Source organism: Strix uralensis, chromosome 2 (assembly GCF_047716275.1).
Source record: "Strix uralensis isolate ZFMK-TIS-50842 chromosome 2, bStrUra1, whole genome shotgun sequence".
NCBI lineage: Eukaryota > Metazoa > Chordata > Aves > Strigiformes > Strigidae > Strix > Strix uralensis.
Window position 1 is genome coordinate 50993225 of NC_133973.1, and position 21243 is coordinate 51014467.

General features: G+C 38.9%; 1 protein-coding gene across 5 annotated transcripts in view; it reads left to right on the top strand.

Moving 5' to 3' along the window:
• The window catches only part of SH3KBP1 (SH3 domain containing kinase binding protein 1), a 238498-nt gene that overhangs the window by 74683 nt on the left and 142572 nt on the right, over positions 1-21243 (top strand). For 4 of the 5 annotated variants that reach the window (XM_074858676.1, XM_074858679.1, XM_074858678.1 and 1 more), the window contains one exon: positions 11258-11381. In XM_074858676.1, coding sequence (XP_074714777.1) covers positions 11258-11381 — 124 coding nt within the window. Of the gene's footprint in view, positions 1-10966; positions 10986-11257; positions 11382-21243 lie in introns of those variants that run through there. The other variant, XM_074858680.1, reaches the window with a different exon arrangement.

Sequence of the window (21243 nt, forward strand, 5' to 3'; positions counted from 1 at the left end):
TAATTGGAAAGAAAAATGGCTGTTTGGACCATCACCAGGGTTTTTTTAAGTGTGGTTTAAATGAATATTTTGAAATTCTGTGCAGCTGTATTTTCTGCATTTTGTATGTTTTGCATAGCACAGTGACTTTCATTCAGGTTTTTGGGGTTATTTTGTTTTTATTTTTTGCTGTACAACATATCATTTAGAGAAGATAAATCCTTTCATTAAAAAATTCTTCCATATGATTTTAAGCAGAAAATGCAATGCACAGCACTGAATGAGTCAGTTAATGTTCTCATTAAAAAATCCTGCTGTTAAGGATCATCTGGTGCGTGATAGGATTCTGCATAAAGGATTTGTTCTACTTTGTCTCTCTCTGAACCTGGCTGTGTCATAGAGATAGTTTATCTGGTTATCTAACACATTACAGTTTGTGATAATGTCTCACATTGCTTTTTTTGTAAGAACGTAGGTTGTCTTTTTTTCTGTGTTGGTCATTTACTTCAAATCGTATGGTTGTGAGAAGGAACAAAGATACAATCCTGGAAATTCATGGATTCAGGTAGTTTCTTGTATATCGTACTAACCTTGCTTTACGTGGTAATATGCACAGGGCTTTTTATACTGACAGCAGAAATATTTCTGCTATACAAAATATCCATTTATCACCCTCTAAAACTGTAGTCTGTTACAGCAGGCCTTTTTTAATATAGCCAGGTGCCTGTGGGGGGGAAACTATTAACATGCTGAATTCTGGCATATCCCACTCTCTGCTCAAAGAAATGAGGAACAACATTGCACTTTCAAGAAAAGTAATATTGCTTCTAATAGTTGGATAAAAATGGAGCCTTGTACGAAGAAACTGAATTCTGTTAAAAACTGAAATTGCTTGAATAATTTCACTCTGCTGGAGCTGGACTAAGGGGAAGCTGGTTGAGAAGCACCTTTTGCGCCTCCCCACAGTACCTTGCCACAGTACTCACAGATGCAGGGAGGAGCATGCATGTGTTTCTAAGCACCTGCAGAGATGTTTGTGTGTGTGTGTGTGTGTGTGTGTACATGTGTTGAGACCATGGGGCAGCTGAAACCCATACAGACTGTACTGTGCTGTTGCCAAACACAGGTGAAAGGCAGGAGATCCAACTGATGAAAGCCTGACTGGCCACCCATTGTCATGAGGGTTAATGGAGATGTGAGAGGAGGAGGAGGGCTCCAGCTAAAGAGGCTGGTTGCCAAGCATCTTCCCCATGGCAATCCCTGCTGCAGCAGTGCCTCTTACCCCAGATCTCACTACTCACATGCGTTGCTAAATATGTAAAGCAGAACAAACTCTCAGCCCCAGATTAAAACTGGGGAGAAGTGTGTGCTGCAGGGGTTCACTGGTGAGTGCTAGCAGACAACTTGGTGTCAGGAAGAAATAAGGTGACTTCCAGGTTATGAAACCTGCTGCAGCCAAACAATATGACTCTCTGTAAGGTTTCAGAAATGCAAAGCCTGTATGAGCTTTATGACTTGTCCACTTTAATTTTTAGAGTCTTTTGACCACCATCTCCTAAGTGTCTCATACATGGATGGTAGGACTGTGTGCCCCTGTTCTGCTGGCAAGGTGACAAGTTCTGTTTTCCTCGCCTATTTAATAAATTTAAAACAAGCTTCTGCTTTTGTACTTCTCACCTACCTGGGGAACCTGCACATAAAGATCCACAAATTTACTTGCTGTCTTTCAAAGTCTTCCTTAGAGGTGTCATGTCACAGTGCTTACAAAATGCTGGTAAGTGCTTATGCACCTGGTCCATGCTGATCACTTTTGCTTCTTCATGCTTCTTGCCATCTGATGTTTCTGTTAATCAGTTATAATTTTTCTTACACCTAGATTGTAACATCTCAGAGAGAGGTACTGTCATTTTTTCTGCTACCATGGTGTGGGATTCATAGGTGCTGTTAGAGTACCTGCTAGAGAGGAGATCAGGAACAGAGCATCAGGCCTGGACCACTCTCCCCTCCTCAGCATGCCAGTGTTGGGGTCAGGATGAATCAAGTGTCTTGGAATGTCATCCATCACCCAGCATAGCATCTTTCTCCTATTTGCCTTTTTTAATTGCTCTAGTTATCATTTTCAGCCTTGGTCTGTTAAGTGCATTAAGATGTAATGAATTGCTTGTCCTGGTGTTAGTGAAGCTAATCACTGCTGTAGCCAAGCACATCTCCAAAACCCAAACCACAGTGAGGAGAGGGTGTATTCTTTTTTCCTCCTGACTTTCTCTGAGACAATTGGTGTTATATATTTGGTACATATTTTTTCAAAATGTGCTCCCTGCTTTTCTTACTGTTGTATTCCTTGCTGTTTCTTGTAGTCCCTTTTTCTTCTTTCCCCTTTCTTTTATTCTTTTTTTTTTTTTTTTGGTAATTTAAAAAAAAACAATACCTAAATGATATAGGTGAATATGAGCTGTCTCCTTTTGAACTGAAGAATGAAGTCTGAGGCTAAGGGCATGGAAAGAGATTTTCTTGATCTGAATGGATGCAGGAAAACATACTCATGTTCGTATAAAAAAGAGCTGAAAGATTACATAAGACTTAAGAAATCTGAGAGTTTTGTTAATTTTATTATAAAACATGCACTCAGCTTTCTAAAAGCACAAGGCTTTCTACATATGCAAGAGTGCATAGCTTATCCAGAATACCTTTTATTATCAGAAGGATGTACAAAAAATGTAACAAAGATGTATCAAAAAAGGAATAACGTGGAGATTCTTTAAAAGTTTCGGTTTGCTGTAGCATACTGGGCCTTGGTGCGTAGGAGAGGAACAGAGGAATTCAGGTGTGGCAGTGTGGCCTCCTTAGAGCTGTGGTAGGGAGGGTATCATAGCACAGGCATCTCAGGCTTGGGTAAACAGGGAATGTTCAGACACAAATAGCACAGAGAAATTTAAGCAAGAGCTGATTGTACTGTGCCTCCAGTGGCACAGTATTTTTGCAGTTAATGTGGAATACACTGGATGTAGGAGTTAATTTTCTTTCGTAACAACTGTTGCTTTGTCATTTCATAGTAATTTTGTCTGTTGCAAGTTGTTTGCACTAAATCCAAACTATTAATTTTTTACATAGATACTTTTATGTGACCCAATACATTGTCTCAAATGTTTGAGGTATTTTCTCTGTATTAAGTAAAGTTTATAAATAAAATTAAAAATAGCATTAATATTTAAATGCTACAAGAACAATACACACGACAGCTGGGCTGTGGAAGCCTTTACTTACAGCTATGTAATGAATTTATGGTTGTGCAGGCTAGGTTCTAGATGCGTACGTAAATAGCTGAGCAGTGCCCTGACAGGAAGCTTTGCAGTGTTCATGACGCCTTCCATCTGAGAAGCAAGGGCAGCACTGTGGGCTTACCTGAGCAGCCATGCAAGCAGCACTTCTGACTGTACGTGGATGGCGTTCAAGAGTTTATTTGCACCTGGAAGGAGCAAAACAGAAGATTGCATGTTTTTTGTGGAACACAACAAGAAAAAAAGGCGGTTAAGGCATATCAGAGCCTTCATCCTTAATGTGCTTTATTCTGAATATTGCTGCTGTTACTACTGGAATAGATACACTGTTCAGCATGTAAAACTCAGTGAACAAATGTGTTATTTTCTCTATCAAGCCGTAAATCAGATAGAAGTCATGTGAGACACAGAAATAGACTTGATTTTGAAGGCTAGATACAGAAACCAAAGAACTCTTTGAGAGAGGCTTAGGAGGCTGTGGTTTAGAAATAACCCCAGAACTAGGCAGTACTGCACAAACCAGGAGGCTCATGAGCAGTAACCCTATTTTTTTTTTTTTTTCAAAGATTATGTCACATGCGTGGCAGGCAGTTGGGAACAAGTTTCCTATAAACTTGGGATAAGCTGATAGCGAAAGAGGAGAGAGGATGTGAAGTCCTGTAGTGAAACAAGAGCATAACTTTTGTCATGAGCTCAGATGATGTGTGCAATAGCAGTATGGGATCTGTGCAGCTGCTAGAAGCTGGGGGTCACTGCTGGGGAAGCACGCTCTCCAAGCTGTCCTTCCCTCTCTCTTTGCTGACAGAGCCACTGAGAAGTGTCTCCCGTTATGAACAGCTAATGGAGAGATCTCAGTCTTGGTAGTGGTGCTTGAAGGTCCCATGTTCTGCCTCGGTGTCTTGGAGCTGGTATTGCCCTAGAAAGGAGAAACCAAAGACTAGTGAATCTCAAGTGATGCAGAAGCCAGGAAAATAAAAGCTAGGTGTTTTCTTTATTGTCTTTGAAGGGTTGTCATTTTGCTCTTTATGGAGTTTAAGGCTAGTACTATGAAGGCATAGTGGATTTTAGTGCTGCCACTATCTTTCTGGTTGAAAATAATTTTCACATTGATGGTAGTTCAGTTGTTGGGAAGGTTTGTTCAAACCTTGCTGCTGGATGCATTGTTTATTTTGTAGTAGAACTACAAGAGTCTTGACAATATCAGAGTTACATTTATATCTAAGCACATTTATAATTATTCAATAACTCTTAACTAGTTTTAGTGAAAATGTCACAGAAAATGACTCAGAAGGACTATTTCTTTGATGTACTCTGCAACAGAGTTAAAATTTGAGGTTTTAAGATAAATGGGTAATTGAATTCATATATTGTTTGAAGTTGCAGACATTGTTTGCAGGAAATCATGGTGGCAGTTGTCTCTTGAAATGTAAAGTATGATTTTTGAGAAAAGAGATTAAAGGAAAAGCATTCTGTATCTCAGAGGGGTCAAAGCGCTTCTGACGTTTCCATTGTCATCTTTTGATAATTCAAATGTGTTGCGTGGTTTCCCCCTGGCTGCATATGATTCTGGGTTCTTATTCCTGCTCCCGTATTTCGCCTCAAGCAATGTACAGGCTGTAGATTTTTGAATTGTGAAAGCCTCATTATTTCTCAGCTTTTAACTCTTTCAGTATGCTTGTGTCTTGTTTTCAAAAAGCTTTGATCTTGATTAAACCTCTTGTTTCTAGTATGCAAGAACTGTTTTTGCCTTTGCATGTAGAAGCCATAGATAAATCACCTTGTGGTCTGATAGTGATTTTTCTCATAATTTTTCATGGCTCCCAACAACTATGAGGAATGTAGTGTTGGCTGTAGCATTTCATACCTGCAGCAGCACAGAATAGTATTTCATTGCCTTTACAGTCATGGAAAGAGTTGCAGCAATTTCCTCAAATGTTTTCATCTCAGTTTCCTGTAAAGGTCAGAACTGCTAGAGTGAAAAATTCTCGAAACTTTGGTGTAGTGAAAAAGGCAGAAGTTCTTGTACTTTCCTTCAGACTTGGTAACAGATACTAACTGTAACTTTTGTGACTGACCTAATTCAAGGATTTGCTATAAATTAAAGGAAGCTTTTTGATAGATGAGTAGAAACTTCAGCATGTAGACACACAGATAGAAGGGTAATGAACGATGAAATCCTGAAAACAAAGCTAGGTCTTGCAAACAACAGTAGAAAAATGACAGGTGAGCCAAAGACTTTTGTCTTTGTAAACTGTTAACCACTCTTTTTGTCTTTCTCCAGCTTGAAAAGGTGTCATGTCAATGAGTAACAGCTTTTTACTTAAAAAAAGATGAAAGATGCTTAATTTCTGAATTTTATAGGTTGAAATAGCCATTTAATAGGGTACAGGTACACTTGAATATGTTGTATTTTGCTATGTGATGGAGTTTCATCACACTATATAATTTGTTGTTAATATTTGATCATGTTGTAAAGCTCACAAGCTTACAGAAAATGTCTTACAAGTTTTCTGTGGCTCATACTGATATAGGATTGGATTAGAGAAGATCCAAATAAAACCATCTCAAGTATTCTCTAGTATTTTGTGTTTCTTTGGAGAAACCATATTTCAAAATTTGCCAGAAGAAAATAATCTTTTCATGGTGATTTGGCTGTTGGCATCTATGCAGTATGGTTGAAGACTAGTTACATTATATTAAAAGGGTATACAAAGTGTAAGGGCATTCAGAGTACTCTGAAATATGCTTACATTCCCATAATATCTTTGAAATTGTAATATTTTATCAAATCAGGCTTAAAGTTTATTTTTAAAATTCAGTGACTTTTTTTTCATTATTTCTCAGATCAAGCATGCCTCTTCCTGGTAAGAACTGCTTATCATATTGGAATCACTCTGAAACCCACATACACAAGAGGTGGAAGCTGTTTTAAAATCTATGGCGTCAAGAGGACCTGGTTTAGATTTAGTGGTTGAAATGCGAGGTCATTTAGTTAAGGACTGGGTTCCTGAGGCATAGTCCCTTGAAAATTATCTGCTAATAACCTGCAATTATCTTTGTGTGGGCTAGGAAAAAATGCAGCATTTTGACCAAGGAAATTTATACCAGGCTCTGTCCCAAAATCAAGTATCAAATAGCATAAAAAATTAGGTTTAGAGATATTTTTGAAGCTTTTAGCACTGTGAAAGCCTACCTCTTTGCAGGTAGGCTGTGTCAGTGAGACAGCTGCTCATTCTGCAGAAACATCTACGAATCGGAGGAGTAGGTGAGACACTTGTGGTGAGGTGAAGAGCCAAGCGCTGCACTTGGGATCCATTTGAGCCCCTTCTCCTGAGACTCTGTGTGGGGCTCTCCATGGACTTGGTTCTGGAAAGGGCTCTCTAGGTCCTTGAGTCTGGTCCAGCTAGTGTCACCACAGGGATTTCTAGTGAAGGTGCTCACATGGTGTCCTTTTGAGGAGATTCAGCACGCCACAAATGTCCTGCAGTACCTGTCCAGTCCCCCCTGTCCTACTCAAGGGCAGCTTGGCCCACAGTGTGTGGTGGTTGTATCTGTTCAGGGTGTGAGTATATTTGCTGTGGTCAAAATACCACCAGAAGCCAGTGCAAGAATCCTAGTCAGGAGGTACACTGCAGTCCTTGTTAGGCAGACAGCTAATTCTAGGTTGATTTTTTTCCAGTATTTTAGAGCACTATAATATAGTAAAGTCTCTTACCTTTCTTGTTTCTCCTCTCTTTTCATATACAAGCTCCTTCTTCAAGAAACATCAGTCCCTGAGCTCACAACTGGATTATTAGTTTCTATTCATCCACCTTTAGCATTTAAATTCAGCTGTTCTTGAACTACCCATGGCAGCTTGGGGACTTCCTGTCCTAAGTGAAAGTTTGCTTTCTACTTCTTTGTGTACATATTATTTCTTTTAAAGAAGACATTCCATCTGAAAACTTCAACTTGAAACCAGAACCAAAAATGGATTTTGCAGTACGCTGGGGGAAGTTCCCAAAAGCCACCTTTGGTACACGTGGGTTTGGAAGCTTTATTTGCCTACTCTTTCCTCATGTGGTAGGCTTTTCCTCCATGCAAATCTAGAATGAAGGGGTTATGTAGAGAGATTTCTATAACAATTAGTGATAGAGCACCAAGCTTTTAGGGCTACTGTAGTTGCATCATTTACCAAATATGCAAGGTGGTAATTTTCAGTGTATTTTTTTGGTGAAATAAAGTGAGCTGGCTTGGTGGCCAGAGTTGTTTGTGTTTTGTTTTCACTCCCTTTTTCAAGCAGAAATGCAGTTTTCAGTAAGGCATTATAGTGCTTCAGAGTAATAACCTGTTTTTTACAGCAGGTGGGCGTGGGGATATGTATAAAGGGCTGTGTCAATATTTGTGAATTTAACAGCATTAGGGTCCCTTTCTTTGTCCTGAGGATAAGAGGCATAGCTCAGCTCACATGACAAAACCTTCTGTCCTGCCCTTCCTCTGCCAGCTCACCTCTTCCACGTTGCCTGTTGGGAACAGCCTGTGTGCTGGGTTATTCACTGAGCTGTGCCCAGGCACTGCATGGGAGAGGGCTACATGATGTGGACCAGGAGGTGTATTAGCAATGAAACAGTCATGGACAGGGCCAGTGTCCTACTTCTGTTTGGGCCACAGCTGAAGAAAAATCCCAAAATGCGGAGGTCCCCAAGGGTGAGCAGTGTAGAAGAGAAGTCAGCACTGAGGCAGAAACAATGTACTGGAGAGAGGGTTGAGGACAGAGGGTATAATATTGGCACTAATGTTTGCTGCAGGCTGCAGCAGTGAGTCTGCTTAAGGTGTGGGGCTTCTGTTTGGTTTTGTTTGTATGTTTCTAAGTCTTGTGCCATAGACTAAGACCAGGAATTGAAAAGGTGAGCAAGTGGCTTAAAGCTGGCATAACTTCTCTACTGCAGAATGTGTGCTAAGCTGCTTAGATATGGGCTTCCCATAGGGTATTGCTAAGTATGGGTATGTTTCTGTTAAGATTTCAGCTTAGCTGGGTGGGATTGGCTTTTGCTTGATTGATTTCTGTTTCGCTGTTCAGAGAATTTTTCCACTTTTCCTTTCAATTCCCTCCTGGATTTGTAATTTCATGCTGCTGGGGTTGATCACATTATGTTACTGTGGGCAGTAGCTATGAAAAATTATGACCTTTCTCATGATCATCAAAGGAAACGGTGCTGAAAAGTAGCCCAAACCAGTACTAGAAAGGTATGAAAAAAGCAATTCTTAGACGATTTGGGTGACTGCAAGGTGCTGTACATTCTGTATGAATTTCGGCTTATTGGACACTCGGCATGTGTGTCTGTCTTTTTTTCTATGAATAGTGGACAAGAAAGGAAGTGTAAGACTTCCCACCCTACAAACAAATGCCAATGTTTGGGAGTTGGCTTGTTGTATTCCTGTTTGGTTTTTTTTTTCCCAGGAGTCAAACAAGGCTTCCTCAAAAAGCTGTCAGCAGCAGCAAAGGCACCAGAATCATTCATCTGGAGACTTGAGGGTACAGCACTTTCTGTTATAGCAGATATTTTTCTCTGTCACTTCTGAAGTGGCAAAAACTTTGTGAGTTTCAAAATTTGTGAGTTGAGGATTTAATTACATTCTGACATAAAGAATGGAAAATAACACACTAATGACACACAGGAAGCAAGTTCTGGCAAGATGGGGTCTTCTGTAGGCTGTTGTCCTGTGGTCCTGTTCACAAGAGTGCTGTTTGACTCAGAAATTCTGTTTAAACTGTAGATAATTTTTTAACATACCGTAAGTTTGTCACCTAGCTGCAAGATAAATTTAAAGCTTCAATACAACAAGCTTCAGGTGGACTCATTTATTACCTATTTTAATTTTTAAGTCTGTGAAAAAAAGCTTGTGGAATATTGTATGTATTAGTCTAGTCCATTTTTTAGAAAGCGATGTAACATTTTCTTCTAAATGCATGCAATATTCTTAAATTATCATGTGGTTCACTTTTATACAAGAACTGTGTGCAATCTTCTCAGATAACAACTTCAGAAACTTCAAATAGAAATTTGCTTTCTATGGTTTAGTGCTCATGTCTGATATGTTGGAAACCTAAATAAGATCTACAGTATTTCCTCTGTGTGGTACAGTGCTGTGGGATGGTGGAAGTTGCTACTGCATTGGGATGTAGAAGAGGACAGTGAATGTATGAAAGTTGAAAGGGAGGATGAGAGGTAGAGGTTTTTACAAGGGGAAAAGTTTGTCTGAATCTATCTGCTGTCCCTGATACCTGCTCAGTGTAGAAGATCTTCTCGAATTTGCAGATGACACCAAATCATGGGAGCAGCTGACGTGTTTGAAGGCTGAACTGATGTTCAGAGGGACCCAGACAGGAACCTTAGTAAATCCAGCAAGGGCAAACACCAGTTCTGTCCATGGGAATGAGGAATTGCTGGCAGACATACAGGCTCGGGCCTGATGGGTTTGAGAGCAACTCTGCTGAAAAGGACCTGTGGGTCCTGGTGGACAGCAAGCTAAACATGACCCAGTCTTGTAACCTGGCATCAAACACAGTCAACAGCATCCTGGGCTGCATTAATAGCCTGCAGATTGAGGGAAGTGATAATCGTCCTTTACCTGGCACTCGTTAGTCCACATCTAGAATACAGCATCCCATTTTGTGGATGGGATGTGGATTTTTTGTAAAAGACAGACATTGATAAACTGGAACAAGTTCTGTGGCTGTGGAAGCTGGAGCACATGTCCCATGACCTTCCACTACCTAGAAGAAGGTTACCCAAAAGACAGAGCCAGGCCCTCCACAGTGGCACCTGATGGGAAGAACACAAGAGAGCAGTTGGGACTTGAAGAGAAAGTTTCAGACTAGGTATAGGGGAAATTTTTGTCACTATAAAGGCAGTCAAGCAGTGGAGCAGGTTGCTCATGAGCTTGTGTGATCTCTGTCCTTGGAGGTTTTCAAGATCCAACTGGGCAATCAGCCTTGAACAGCTTGGTCTGACCCCAGAGGTGGGCCAGAGATTGGAGTAGAGACCTCGTGAGGTCCCTCCCAGCGCTCTGCGGTCCTGACCTAGGACAAAGCTTGGTGCCAAAACTTAACTTATTTTTTCCTTATTTTTTGGTACATGCTTACAAACAAATGGTTTAGACTCTTTAGTGTGTCAGTTACCTGTCTATAAAGTGGAGGTAGTGTTACTTGTCTACCTCAGTGGTGTTTCAAGCATGAAAGGCTATGATATTTTGGATGCTTTGGCAAAATAGATATAGACAACGAAGCAGTTAGAGGCCTTCAAAGTCTGCCTAAGAAGCTGATACAGGGTTATTGTGCATCTTCTCAAGCACTAACTGTGAAGTCTTGGGAAGCTGTTTTCTGTGGGTTTACTTTCATGAAACTCTTTGTGTGCCGCCAAAGAAGTTGATCTCCTTAAAAGGTAGTCAGCTGTGTCAAAATGTATTAGTGTTAGCAACAGCTCTGTCAGCAGGCTTTCTATATGCTTCTGCCAATTACGGTAACATTTGTCATATTTTCCTAGCTAATATTTTTCTTCCTGCTATGGTTGTTTCTGTGGGCTTCTTGACAGAGGGGAAGCAGACTTAACTGCTTTTACATCAGGAGCAGTGTACCCGGTTCTGCCCTGTACATCAAATCTACAGCTTATTGATGGATAAATTGAGAATTTTTTGGTTTGTTTTAGTTTTTTTTGACCGCCTACCTTTCAGCTTTGGTGATCTTTAGTAAGAGATTTGCAAAGCTGTCCTACAATTTTCACACATATATAAGGAATTAACCTCTTTTAAAAAGAAAAAAAACAGTATTCATTGGAAGATTTACTGAAAATTAATTTCATTTTGTGGCATTTCAACTTAGAATATGCAGAGGTGTATACACAGAAGTTTTAAGAAATCTTCGGAGCTTGAGATTTAGAATATTCTAATATTTTGTATACCTTTTTTTTTAACTGTTTCTTCTTTTTCTTTTCCCTCTCCACCTGCCTTTTCTTCTGCAGGAAATAAAGAAGGACATGAAGAAAGAAAATACTGCCAACAAACCACCAGAGAAGCCTATAAATGAAGTTTCCAATGGAAGCCCTTTATTGTTGTCTGAGACAATTATTAGAACCAACAAAAAAGGTATAGTATATGGAAGCTTAAATGCAGGTTAAGTTCAGTCCTCTAAAAGAGCAAAGTGTAAACCTTCCTTGTTTCTAGAAATAAAGCTAGAGTCTAACTGTAAAGGCATAGCAGGAATAATTTAAAAAAATTAAAAATCTCATTGTCCTCTTAGACTGGCATATAGATGCATGATTATGTCTAATATTTCCACATTAATTTGCACAGACATCCCTTTCTTAAAGAAATCCTTCCTGGATACATTTAATTAAGAAAAGCTGTATGAGGAGATTACTAAAGCTTATTAAAGTAAGAAACTGACAGCTTGCATATATGGAGGTTTTTGCACAGTGATGTCAGTTCACATTTATGTATTCATGTTCTATCTGGGACAGAGACTGGTTCTGACAGAGAACTTTAAAAAAAAGAAAAAAGTGGAAAACATAAATCCTAATGCATTAGTTTCCTGGGAAGTGTCTATCACTGTCTTCCATTTCAGACTGGAATGTGTGTTCTTCATGTCTGGCTTGATTCCCAATGCAGATTCCTATGTAGGCTTTTGAGCTGCTAAAATGAAAGCCTCCAGATCTTCTGTCTCTTTCCCTAGCTCCCAGTCCTGCTCTCAAAAATATCAGAACAAAAGAAAAAATTGGCAATAGAAAAGCTGGATTTTTCTTTAGGTTATGTTGATGGTCCCATTTGTGGGAGGACAGTTGGCTGTGTGCAAGAGATGGGCTGTATTTTTTCTTGGAGAATTCACTGGATGGTTTCTTGCTTGCTGTCTTATACAGAATAATCTGTTGTCATTAATCATTGCTGTAATGTAATTTTCATTTTGGCATGTCTTGTATACTGTTAGGACTATGCATATGGAAATTTCCATATTATCAGCAAATATTGTATTTGAGCTGCAGTTTGACTAGAGGTCTTAAACCTAAGGTTTGCAATTGCAAGTGAGAAAGATTTAACAACATTTACAAAATGACTTCCTTTAAAATGTGAGGGGGAGTAATCCCCACCTCTTTTGTAAGGGATGATGTCCTCTGAAAGAAAAAATTGGAAATAAATTTCAGAAAGCTTTGTCTTTTGAGTTTGTAATGTCATCTTGAATCTGGAGGCACATCCAACATTTCTGCTTTGGGTCATAGGTTTTTCAAGCAACAGCAGAATTAAATTACCAAGAATTACTCTTTTTCATGGCTGGTATACAGAACCATATGAGTAGTTGGGAAATTATCTAGGGACCAAGGCTGTTCCATATTGCTTCAGCTGCTATTTGGAGAAGGCTAATAGCTGTGGCAGATGCAGAGATTCGGTTCAGTCACAAGGGGATAACACTCCAAATATGATACTTAGAGCACAGACTTTCTCCTCTTCTTTCTTCCCTCTGGCTCAGAAGCTTTAATGGATTCAGGAGATGAAGAAGTTCTCTTTTTCTGTCTGTAGCTGGAGAATACAAAACTTCATATTTATTGAAAGGAGAAAAGCAAAGAATGACATGAAGATCTGTAGCTTGAGGAAGGGGTTAGGTTTGGAAATAGCAGATTTCATATTAGGATGTTGTTGCATTGGATTTTGTTGGTGAGGATTGCACTTCTCATGGCTACCTCTACACAGTGTCAGGGTTATTAAACTTTTCATTTTGGCTGCTTCTCCACAGCTGTTTCCATTGCTGCAGAGAAAGCAGTTGCAGCATGCTGTACTCCAGCAGTACAGCTAAAGATGCATAACAAGGCCAAGAGAGATTCCCCTCTTTTTTCCTGGGGTAGGTTTGAGCATGGTGCCAAAGTAGCCTTGTTTAAGTGAGGACACATTAATACAGAATCTTCTAATATCTATGTGGCAAATCTCCTTGTGGAAAGTGTTGCAATATTTTTCTGAAGAGGGAGCCTTAAATGCCACAGGGATTATTTTCTTCAAGTGTTCTTGTGCTGTGATTTTTATTAAACCCTATCTCAATCTGTTTACTGATCATTGAATGTGACCTGACCTGAAAGAGAGTATTTTTTTTTTCCTCCATGTTGTTAGGAAATGAGGAGGAGAGGGATGCATTTCAAGGTCTTTAGTCACTCTTCAGCAGTGAAAATAGTAGGCAATATTATTTATTTGCTTGGGCAATGTAATCTTAATGCTTGCAACTTCAGAGCAGATCCAGTGATGCAGGAGTGAAGCATTCTGTGCTGGTGCATTGTTTTTATTACCAAGATGATGCTAAGCGCTTTTCTACTGCTGTGGTGTTATGTTGCGTAGCTTAACTACTTAACTTGTTTGACCTAATTTAAGTGGCAGCACTTTAGCAGGCATCTACATTTTGAGCAGAAGAATCTTGGCCTCTCAGGCTTCTGGCTTGTAGAGAGTTTCTCCTTGAGGAATACTGACAAGTGTCCAACAGTGGTATTGAAGGAAAAAAGCTAAATTATTTGTAAGAAACATCTAAGTAGCTAAGAGGAAAAGAATGGATTTCTGAACAAAAAAGATATTTAGGATCCAACTTTATATCTTGTTTGTTCGTGCTAATTATTTCTAAGTACTGTATTGAAATTAGGGCTTCTTATAATAAAATCAGTGTAAATTGAAATGCCTCTTGTAAAGGCGTATTCTTCAAATAAGTAATGGACATTACTACTTTGGATTACAGATGTAATCTAGGAACGATTTAAAGTTGGTGTAATGCCACTGGTAGTAGCCTACCTGGGTTAGTACTTCCATTACATAGTGAGGGTGGCAACTGATTGTTGTATTATTAGTTGTAGATCACTATCTGTGAATCATTCAGGGTTTTGTTAGAAAGACAAGGAGAAGATGGAAGGATTTGATTTTGTCTGCTTTTCCTGGAGGCAGTAAAACCAGGATTTCTCATTCTTCGATGTTTCTTGCTGACTACAAATACTAGTGATCTAATGGAAACAAATGGTAGAAATGACTGCTGTGGTGGACATAGTTTAGGAAACTGTTGCAGTTGGCCTTAATATATTTGTGAGAGTTAACATTTGTAGGTATTTCCTCCCTTCACAGGGTTGTAAGTATGATCTAGAAGTTAGGGCTACACCTAAGAAATAATGGGTTTATTTTCTAGGTCTGCCACAGAGTTCCTTTGTAACTTTTGCTAAATCGCTTAAACTCTGTTGGCCAAATTACCACATTTAATTTCCAAGGTCAGGTATATTAATATGTATTGATTTTTCAGAGGGAGGGTTTTTTTCTTCTGATTTATTGCAATGGCATATCCAAATTTATTCATAACTTCCAAATATTTCAGGTGTGTCTGCCTCAGGCTGCCTATTGGCAAAACCTTGGTTTATACCTGCCTCATAAAGATGTTGAGATCTGCTATAGCATGGTAGTAATGGCAATTAATATCTAGGAAGGTGACCATTTTAATATACTATTCCAGTGAGTTCATGCTTCACCTCTGAAAGGCTCAAAAGGAACGTTTGCTTGAGTGTAGAGATAGGGTTAGGGAAACATAAAGTCCTTGTGCTTTCCCTGAGAGTTCCCAGGGCTGCAGCAGCTCTAGGCTAGTTTTGATGGGTGCTTTAGGAGCTGCATTATCAGCCCCTGTCTAGGGAAAAGGGCCATGGCACTGAACAACCTGTCTGAAGCTGTATGAGTATCAGCTGTGGTTGGCTTGCGTATCCTTTGCCAGAATCTAGGAGGGATCATTTTCTTGCTTCTTCCTACAGTTCATATGCCAAAAAAATCCTTTCCTCGTCAGGTGTGGGTTTTTTAGTCTTTATCTTTTGACTGCTTCAGAATTTTTGGTTGGCATATAGAACTATTGTTCTAAAACTTTTGTAAAACTGAGTTAAAAAAACATCCTTTTTTCTATTTAGGATTGGTATTGTTGCACCCTAGTAATAACAGATTGGGAAAAGCTTTTCTTCCCTGAGAACATTTTCAGATTGTTTAAAGAAAGCAAAATTATTGCTATTGTTACTATTATTTAGTAATGTAAGAAAATTACAGTCAGGTCTTGGAACAGGAAAACACTGAAAGATAACTTTTTTTTTTTCTTAAATGCTTTTCCAACATGGTGAAATTCCATCTTTTCTAAGTTAAGTTTCAACATCTAAAACCAGATCTGAAGTTGTGCAACTGTTTCAGATCTGTCATAAATTCAGTATGATCTTCATCCAGGTACAAAGGGACATAATGGAAACTTGCATGCAATGAGCTTAACTGTTAAATGACTATGGCTTTTTAAGTATGATTTTTAAGTATCCTATTTTATTCATTGTGCTATTTTGTGTATCTGGGAATAGGAGCCCACTTGCATAGACCAAATTGCAAAACTGGAGTTGATAGGCTGTATTTTGTGAGTAAACTAACAATTGATCTACAAGTAAACGTATTTGAGGAGAAGATATATTGCCTTGCCAGATGTATTTGTTTTACATAAACTGTAAATGCAGTCTGCATTGAGGTTATTCAAGCCAGCAAATCTGGAACAGCTCATCGTGTGTTACATGTTCTTAATCAGAGCCAAACACTGAAAGCAAGGACATGTTTTTTCTAGTTCTCTTGAGAATTATTTATTTTACCTTCCACCCTACATTTAAATGATAAAGATAATTTGCATCCTATCCTAAAAGGGAGAGTTTTGTGAAAGTAGGTTTGATGATATAATAGGTTTATATTAATAACAAGTCTGTTGTATGCAAAACTGAGATTTGGGTCTATTTTTGTGAATTAGAGAAATGGGAAAAGTATTTTACAAGAAAAATGCTGCATCTTTTGGTTCAATACTTTTATGATTATTTGGATACAAAAAGACACCCCATTTATTAAAAAGACAAGCTGATGGTGGCTCAACGTATGAGTGTGTCAACTCTAAGCTATGATTCTGGTCATATTTTTCAACAGAAAGGCAAACCTCAAAATTTCCTTCCTAAAATCTTTTATTACTAAACCTAGTGCAAATGACTGCCTTAGTCGTGTGCCAGTCATGCTTGATGAGGTGTCTGACCCTCAGTATGCTCAACTTTGGCTTTCCTTTCAAACACAGGAGGTTTGAAGACATTGATCTGTCTTTTGGTTGGATTATCTTTCTGCTGTTTATATGTTCGGGCCTTCTCCACAGACAGGCTTTGGTGTTCCCTCGCAAATACTGCCAACTTCAGAGAAATTATAGCTAGCATGAAAAAAAACCCAACCTTTTCGCTTTTAAGATCAGCTAATTGGTGTATAATCAGTATACAGTTTACACAAATATGCACAAGACCATACTTCTCAGCCTGTTAAGGTTAAAATATGCATACAACATGACACAAACCCAAAATGAGACATAAAAAATTAATGGCACAGGAAACTCAAATTCAGCAAAATATTTATTCTTTGAGTTTAAATACCATATCTGCATATGCATAAGTAGTGTCTCAGATAATACATGTTTCCTTTAAAGGTACAGTTTCTTGAAAATAAGTACTTGGATAATTTTTACACTGAGGTAAGCTACACAGCACTCAAAGGTACTGCTTTCAGTTCAGAGAGGCAGAAAAAGACACTGGTCTGTGCTGGACATGTGGATGGCAGCCAGAAAGAAACTTGTGGGGTGTGTGTGTGTGGTGTGTGATCTGTAGCAGTTTAACAACTTTTTTCTGGATGCGTGAGAGAAGGACTATAATCCCTGCTAGAGGAAAGATCTTTACTTGATGAAGTTCCCTTCTGATTATTAAAAACAGTATATTATTATATACATGCCACCTGTAGAGAATACATGAAAAAATGATTCTTTCTAGCATTTCAGTTTCATGATTCTCCTCTTCTGATGAAGATTACTTCTCAGTTGTGAAAGTGAGGGGACACTTAATGTGCATGGAATATAGCTAATCTCGGAGCTGCGTTCAGATGAGGGGTAGCTGTTTAATGTGTGAACATCCTTCCTTGCATCATGGGGCTATGCTTTTGGATTCAACATTCTTTTATATAAATAAATTTATATAGTAAGGGAAATCATAAAACCGTGCAATTTAAAATTACTGCGTTATCTGTCTGATGCCATGAGTTTAGTTCTTTTGGGGTTTGTCTTGTAGTTGTAACTGTACTGTGAAATCTGCCTAAAACAGTCTTATCCTGTAGAACAGGAATTTAGAGATAGGTGTTACAGTTGTTCTAAATTTGAGACTAGTCTGTTGACCATTGATGTGATTTTTTTTTTTTTTTTTTTTTTTTTTTTTGTCTAGAAGAAAAATCTCAATGCTGTCTTCTTGGCAACAGTAGAATGGGTGCTCACTCATTCTTTTCAAGCAGATCTTGTTTATGAGTCCTATTTAAATAACAATTTAATGTATTTAAAATCTAAACTTTTTCTGTTATGGTCAATTGCTGCCCTGGTTTTCAGTTAAGGTTTCATTATCCAGATTCCAATAGCTTATTCCAGTGAGATAATTTCTTTTCCTGTTGTTTACTGTGCAGTGCCCCCATCATCTTTTTATCTTAAGTGCCTCCCCTTTCTTTTCAATTACTCTTTCCTCGTACTCTACAAAATACACAAGTGCTGCACCCTCATGTAGCTTCTCCAATTTTGCATAGTTGAGTCCAACCACTGGTGTGGGATCCAAATGAGTAGCATGAGGCTCTGTGTAGGAGCAGCCTGAAGAAGTCAGTTGTAGAAATCCCTCTTGGTTTGAATTGGAATTCTAAGTTAATTCTATCTTCTGGGCTTCTTCTGTTTGCCCAGATGGCTATCTTCTTGTGTGTCATATGTTTAGCTCTAGGAATTCCATTATGGACTGCACTGTAAAAACAGTGGACAAAATTACAGCCACTGCATCAAGGAGCTAACTATAGATACACATGAGTGTATATACATATGTATGCAACAAGGTAACAGATAACCAAAAATAGAATACAAGGGAAGATGCATTATTTGGGTGACTGCTAGCAGGCTAACTGTTTTCAGTTTCTTGCAGACAGAGGACACTTGTTTTAATGACAGATTTAAATCTGGACCTGCATTTGGAAATTGGGAGGGAAGTATGAAGAAAAGTGTCACAACGCTGGTTTTAAAATTTAACAGGCACTGCTGGATGCTGACACCCAGGACAGAGAAGAAGCAGAAGATGACCTTTTCATATAGAGTCTGAAGAGACATGGGAGAGCAATCACTGATCAGCATTCTGAGCAGCTTACAGATGAAACAGAGGGAGGTAGTTATGGGGGCAAATGAGGACATGAGTTAGGTTTGTTGGTTGTTTTTTTTTAAAATATAGATCCAGAAGTATCAATGGAAAGCAGAGATAAGTGAGTTTTTAAGGAAGAGAGTGAGAGGAAACAGGTGAAGTGGTGGAACAGGGCTACAGGGACAGTTGAAAGAACAAGGAGAATAAAGTCTTTTTACAAGTAATTTATGCAAATATAAAAAATGCTTCACTTGAAGAAATAGTTTATGGAGTTGCATCTTCTCTTTTGTGAACACTTATGAATTTTTGTATAATTGGTTAAAGGATTTTTTTTCCTTTCTAAAAGCTTTGCAATATGTTTTACACATCTGAAGTACAAAATGAAGTCGATATACCTTCTAACAGTTGTATGAGAATTTGATAGTTCACTCTTATCACAGTATATGATAATTGTCCAAAAGGTACTAGTCAAGAACAAATGTGTTGTCAAACTCAAATGTAAAATGTTTTCCTGTTAGCAGTTATATTGAGATCTCCTTGAATGCAAGCCAAAACCAATAAAATAATAGTAAATGCTAGAGCCATTCTTGTTAAAGTAACAACAGTAACGAGTTTGAAAGTTTCTCGTCTTAAAACTAAGTTTCACCATCACAAAAGAGACTTTATTTTTCCGCAAGCTTCTTCTGAGAAGTGTCTCCTGCTGCCAGCAGTTCCCTCCTCACTGCTGTAGGATAAGTCCCTTGGCACCTAGCAAGGCCCAGCTGCCTTTGAGGTCTATCCCTGACCTGTCTCTTGATTGTAGCTGGCTGTGTCTGTCTTCTTTAGGATTTCATCTAGGTGGTGTGGGATTTTCAAGAACAGAATAGCTAACTTGATTTGAAAATTAGCAAACCAACCTTTCACCCCCTGTCCCTTCTCACAACTTTCTGTGATTAAGGAATGGCAGAAGATGGGCAGGGTGGCTCATCTGAAACTTAGCCTTGGAATGAGTCACTGGGATCACTGTACATTTCCCAGTGCTTAACCTGGGGTATTTATGCCTCGTATCTGGCAGCTGTGATAGGAGAGAGTCAGACTTCCAATTCTGTGGTAGAGACAATGAAAGCAAAGGAGCAATGCAGGGATACCGTTGTGGAATATAAAATATAACACTATCTGGAAAGAAAATTTGGGGTCATGATAGTATACTTTGACTGTGCGAGCTAATATCTTTTCCATGAGCTCTGAAACTTTGCCAGTGTACTTTAAACTGAGTCAAGAATGCTTGCCTTATTCCTGGAGTTAATCTTGATGAATTTGTAACTGCTAATTTAAATACTTCCATCTAAGTGTGCTCTCACAGTGACAGGCAGATCCTTAGCTCAGTGCTGCTTTACCTTTGCTTGCTTGGATAGTAGCTGGGATGGTGCTGTGTTGCTTTTATGGGGACAGGGAACTGGTGTTAGCCTTCCCTGCTGTGCTGGAATCAGGGCTGTGTGACTGTTGACATCTTTCCCCCATTACCTGTAGGTAGTGATAAGAGCCAGCCGTTCTATGGTAAGTTACGGTACTAATCAGCGTACTGAGGCAGTTGCAGGTTACTGGCTCCTCTGACAACCATAAAAACCTTTGAATGGTTTCTGGGGTTGTAGGTGAGAAGGAGGGCCTGTCAACAGCTCCCTTGGGTCTCCTTCAAATTGCAGGGTCATGTGACATGAATTGAAGACCTAAACAATTTATATGAATAATTGGTCTGAGAATTTGTTCTTAACCCAATAAGCACTACTCTATGAAAAAGATTTTTGAATGTATGTGAAAGTTAATGTAAACATATGCCTTTGCGCTTTTTTTTGGTGATTGTATTTTTTAAAAACAGCTCCATACTTGTGCTCTCTGCATTGGGATAGTGACTTGTTCTGCTGCTGCTGAATCACTTCAGTGCAGGAACCTTTTTGACTTCTGTCTACTTGGACCAGAGGAAACTACAGTCATTATTCAAGAGCTTCCTCTTCTGATGGAATGGCATTTATAAACCCAAGTTAGGATAAACTTCTGCAGACAGTGACAAGAATGTACACAGCAAAAATGAACCGTGGCTTCTGGTAGGAAGTATGCTGTGGGAGGAACCTCTGTGAACCAGCTGCCACTCCGGGATTTGGTTAGGAGTGTGTGTCTGTGGAGGTGATTTAACTCTGAATGCTCTTTGCATAGGCATTTTTCACCTGTTGTCTTGTCCTATTCTCATTTCTAAGTGAACGTATGCAACGTCTTTGCTGTTGGCTGCAAGTGACAAGAAACTATACGAATGTGTTGCCCATAAGGCACATTGTTTGTGCTGGTTTATGATCTTTGATAGATTCTGTGAGACATTTTGCTTCCAGAAATTGATACAGGCTTTAAAAACTTTCTTCTGATAAAGTGACATTGCCTGGAATGAACTTGTCACTGCACTCATTTTAATTATTTTTCACACACAGTGTGAAATACTTCAATTCATCTGGTTAAAAGCTTCTGAAGTTAGGAGAGTTTGTTTTTGTATAATTAGATTTGAAATACACATAGAGGTATGAGTCAGTGTTGATAATGCATGACTTGGATTATTCTGAGTAGGATGGCATTATTAGCTATGTAGGCTCTCAGTTTTCAGATTCATAGAATCACAGAATGGTTTGCATTGGAAGAGACCTTAAAGATCATCTAGTTCCACCCCCCTTCCACTAGACCAGGTTGCTCAAAGCCCTGTCCATCCTGGCCTTGAACACTTCCACAGAGGGAGCATCCAC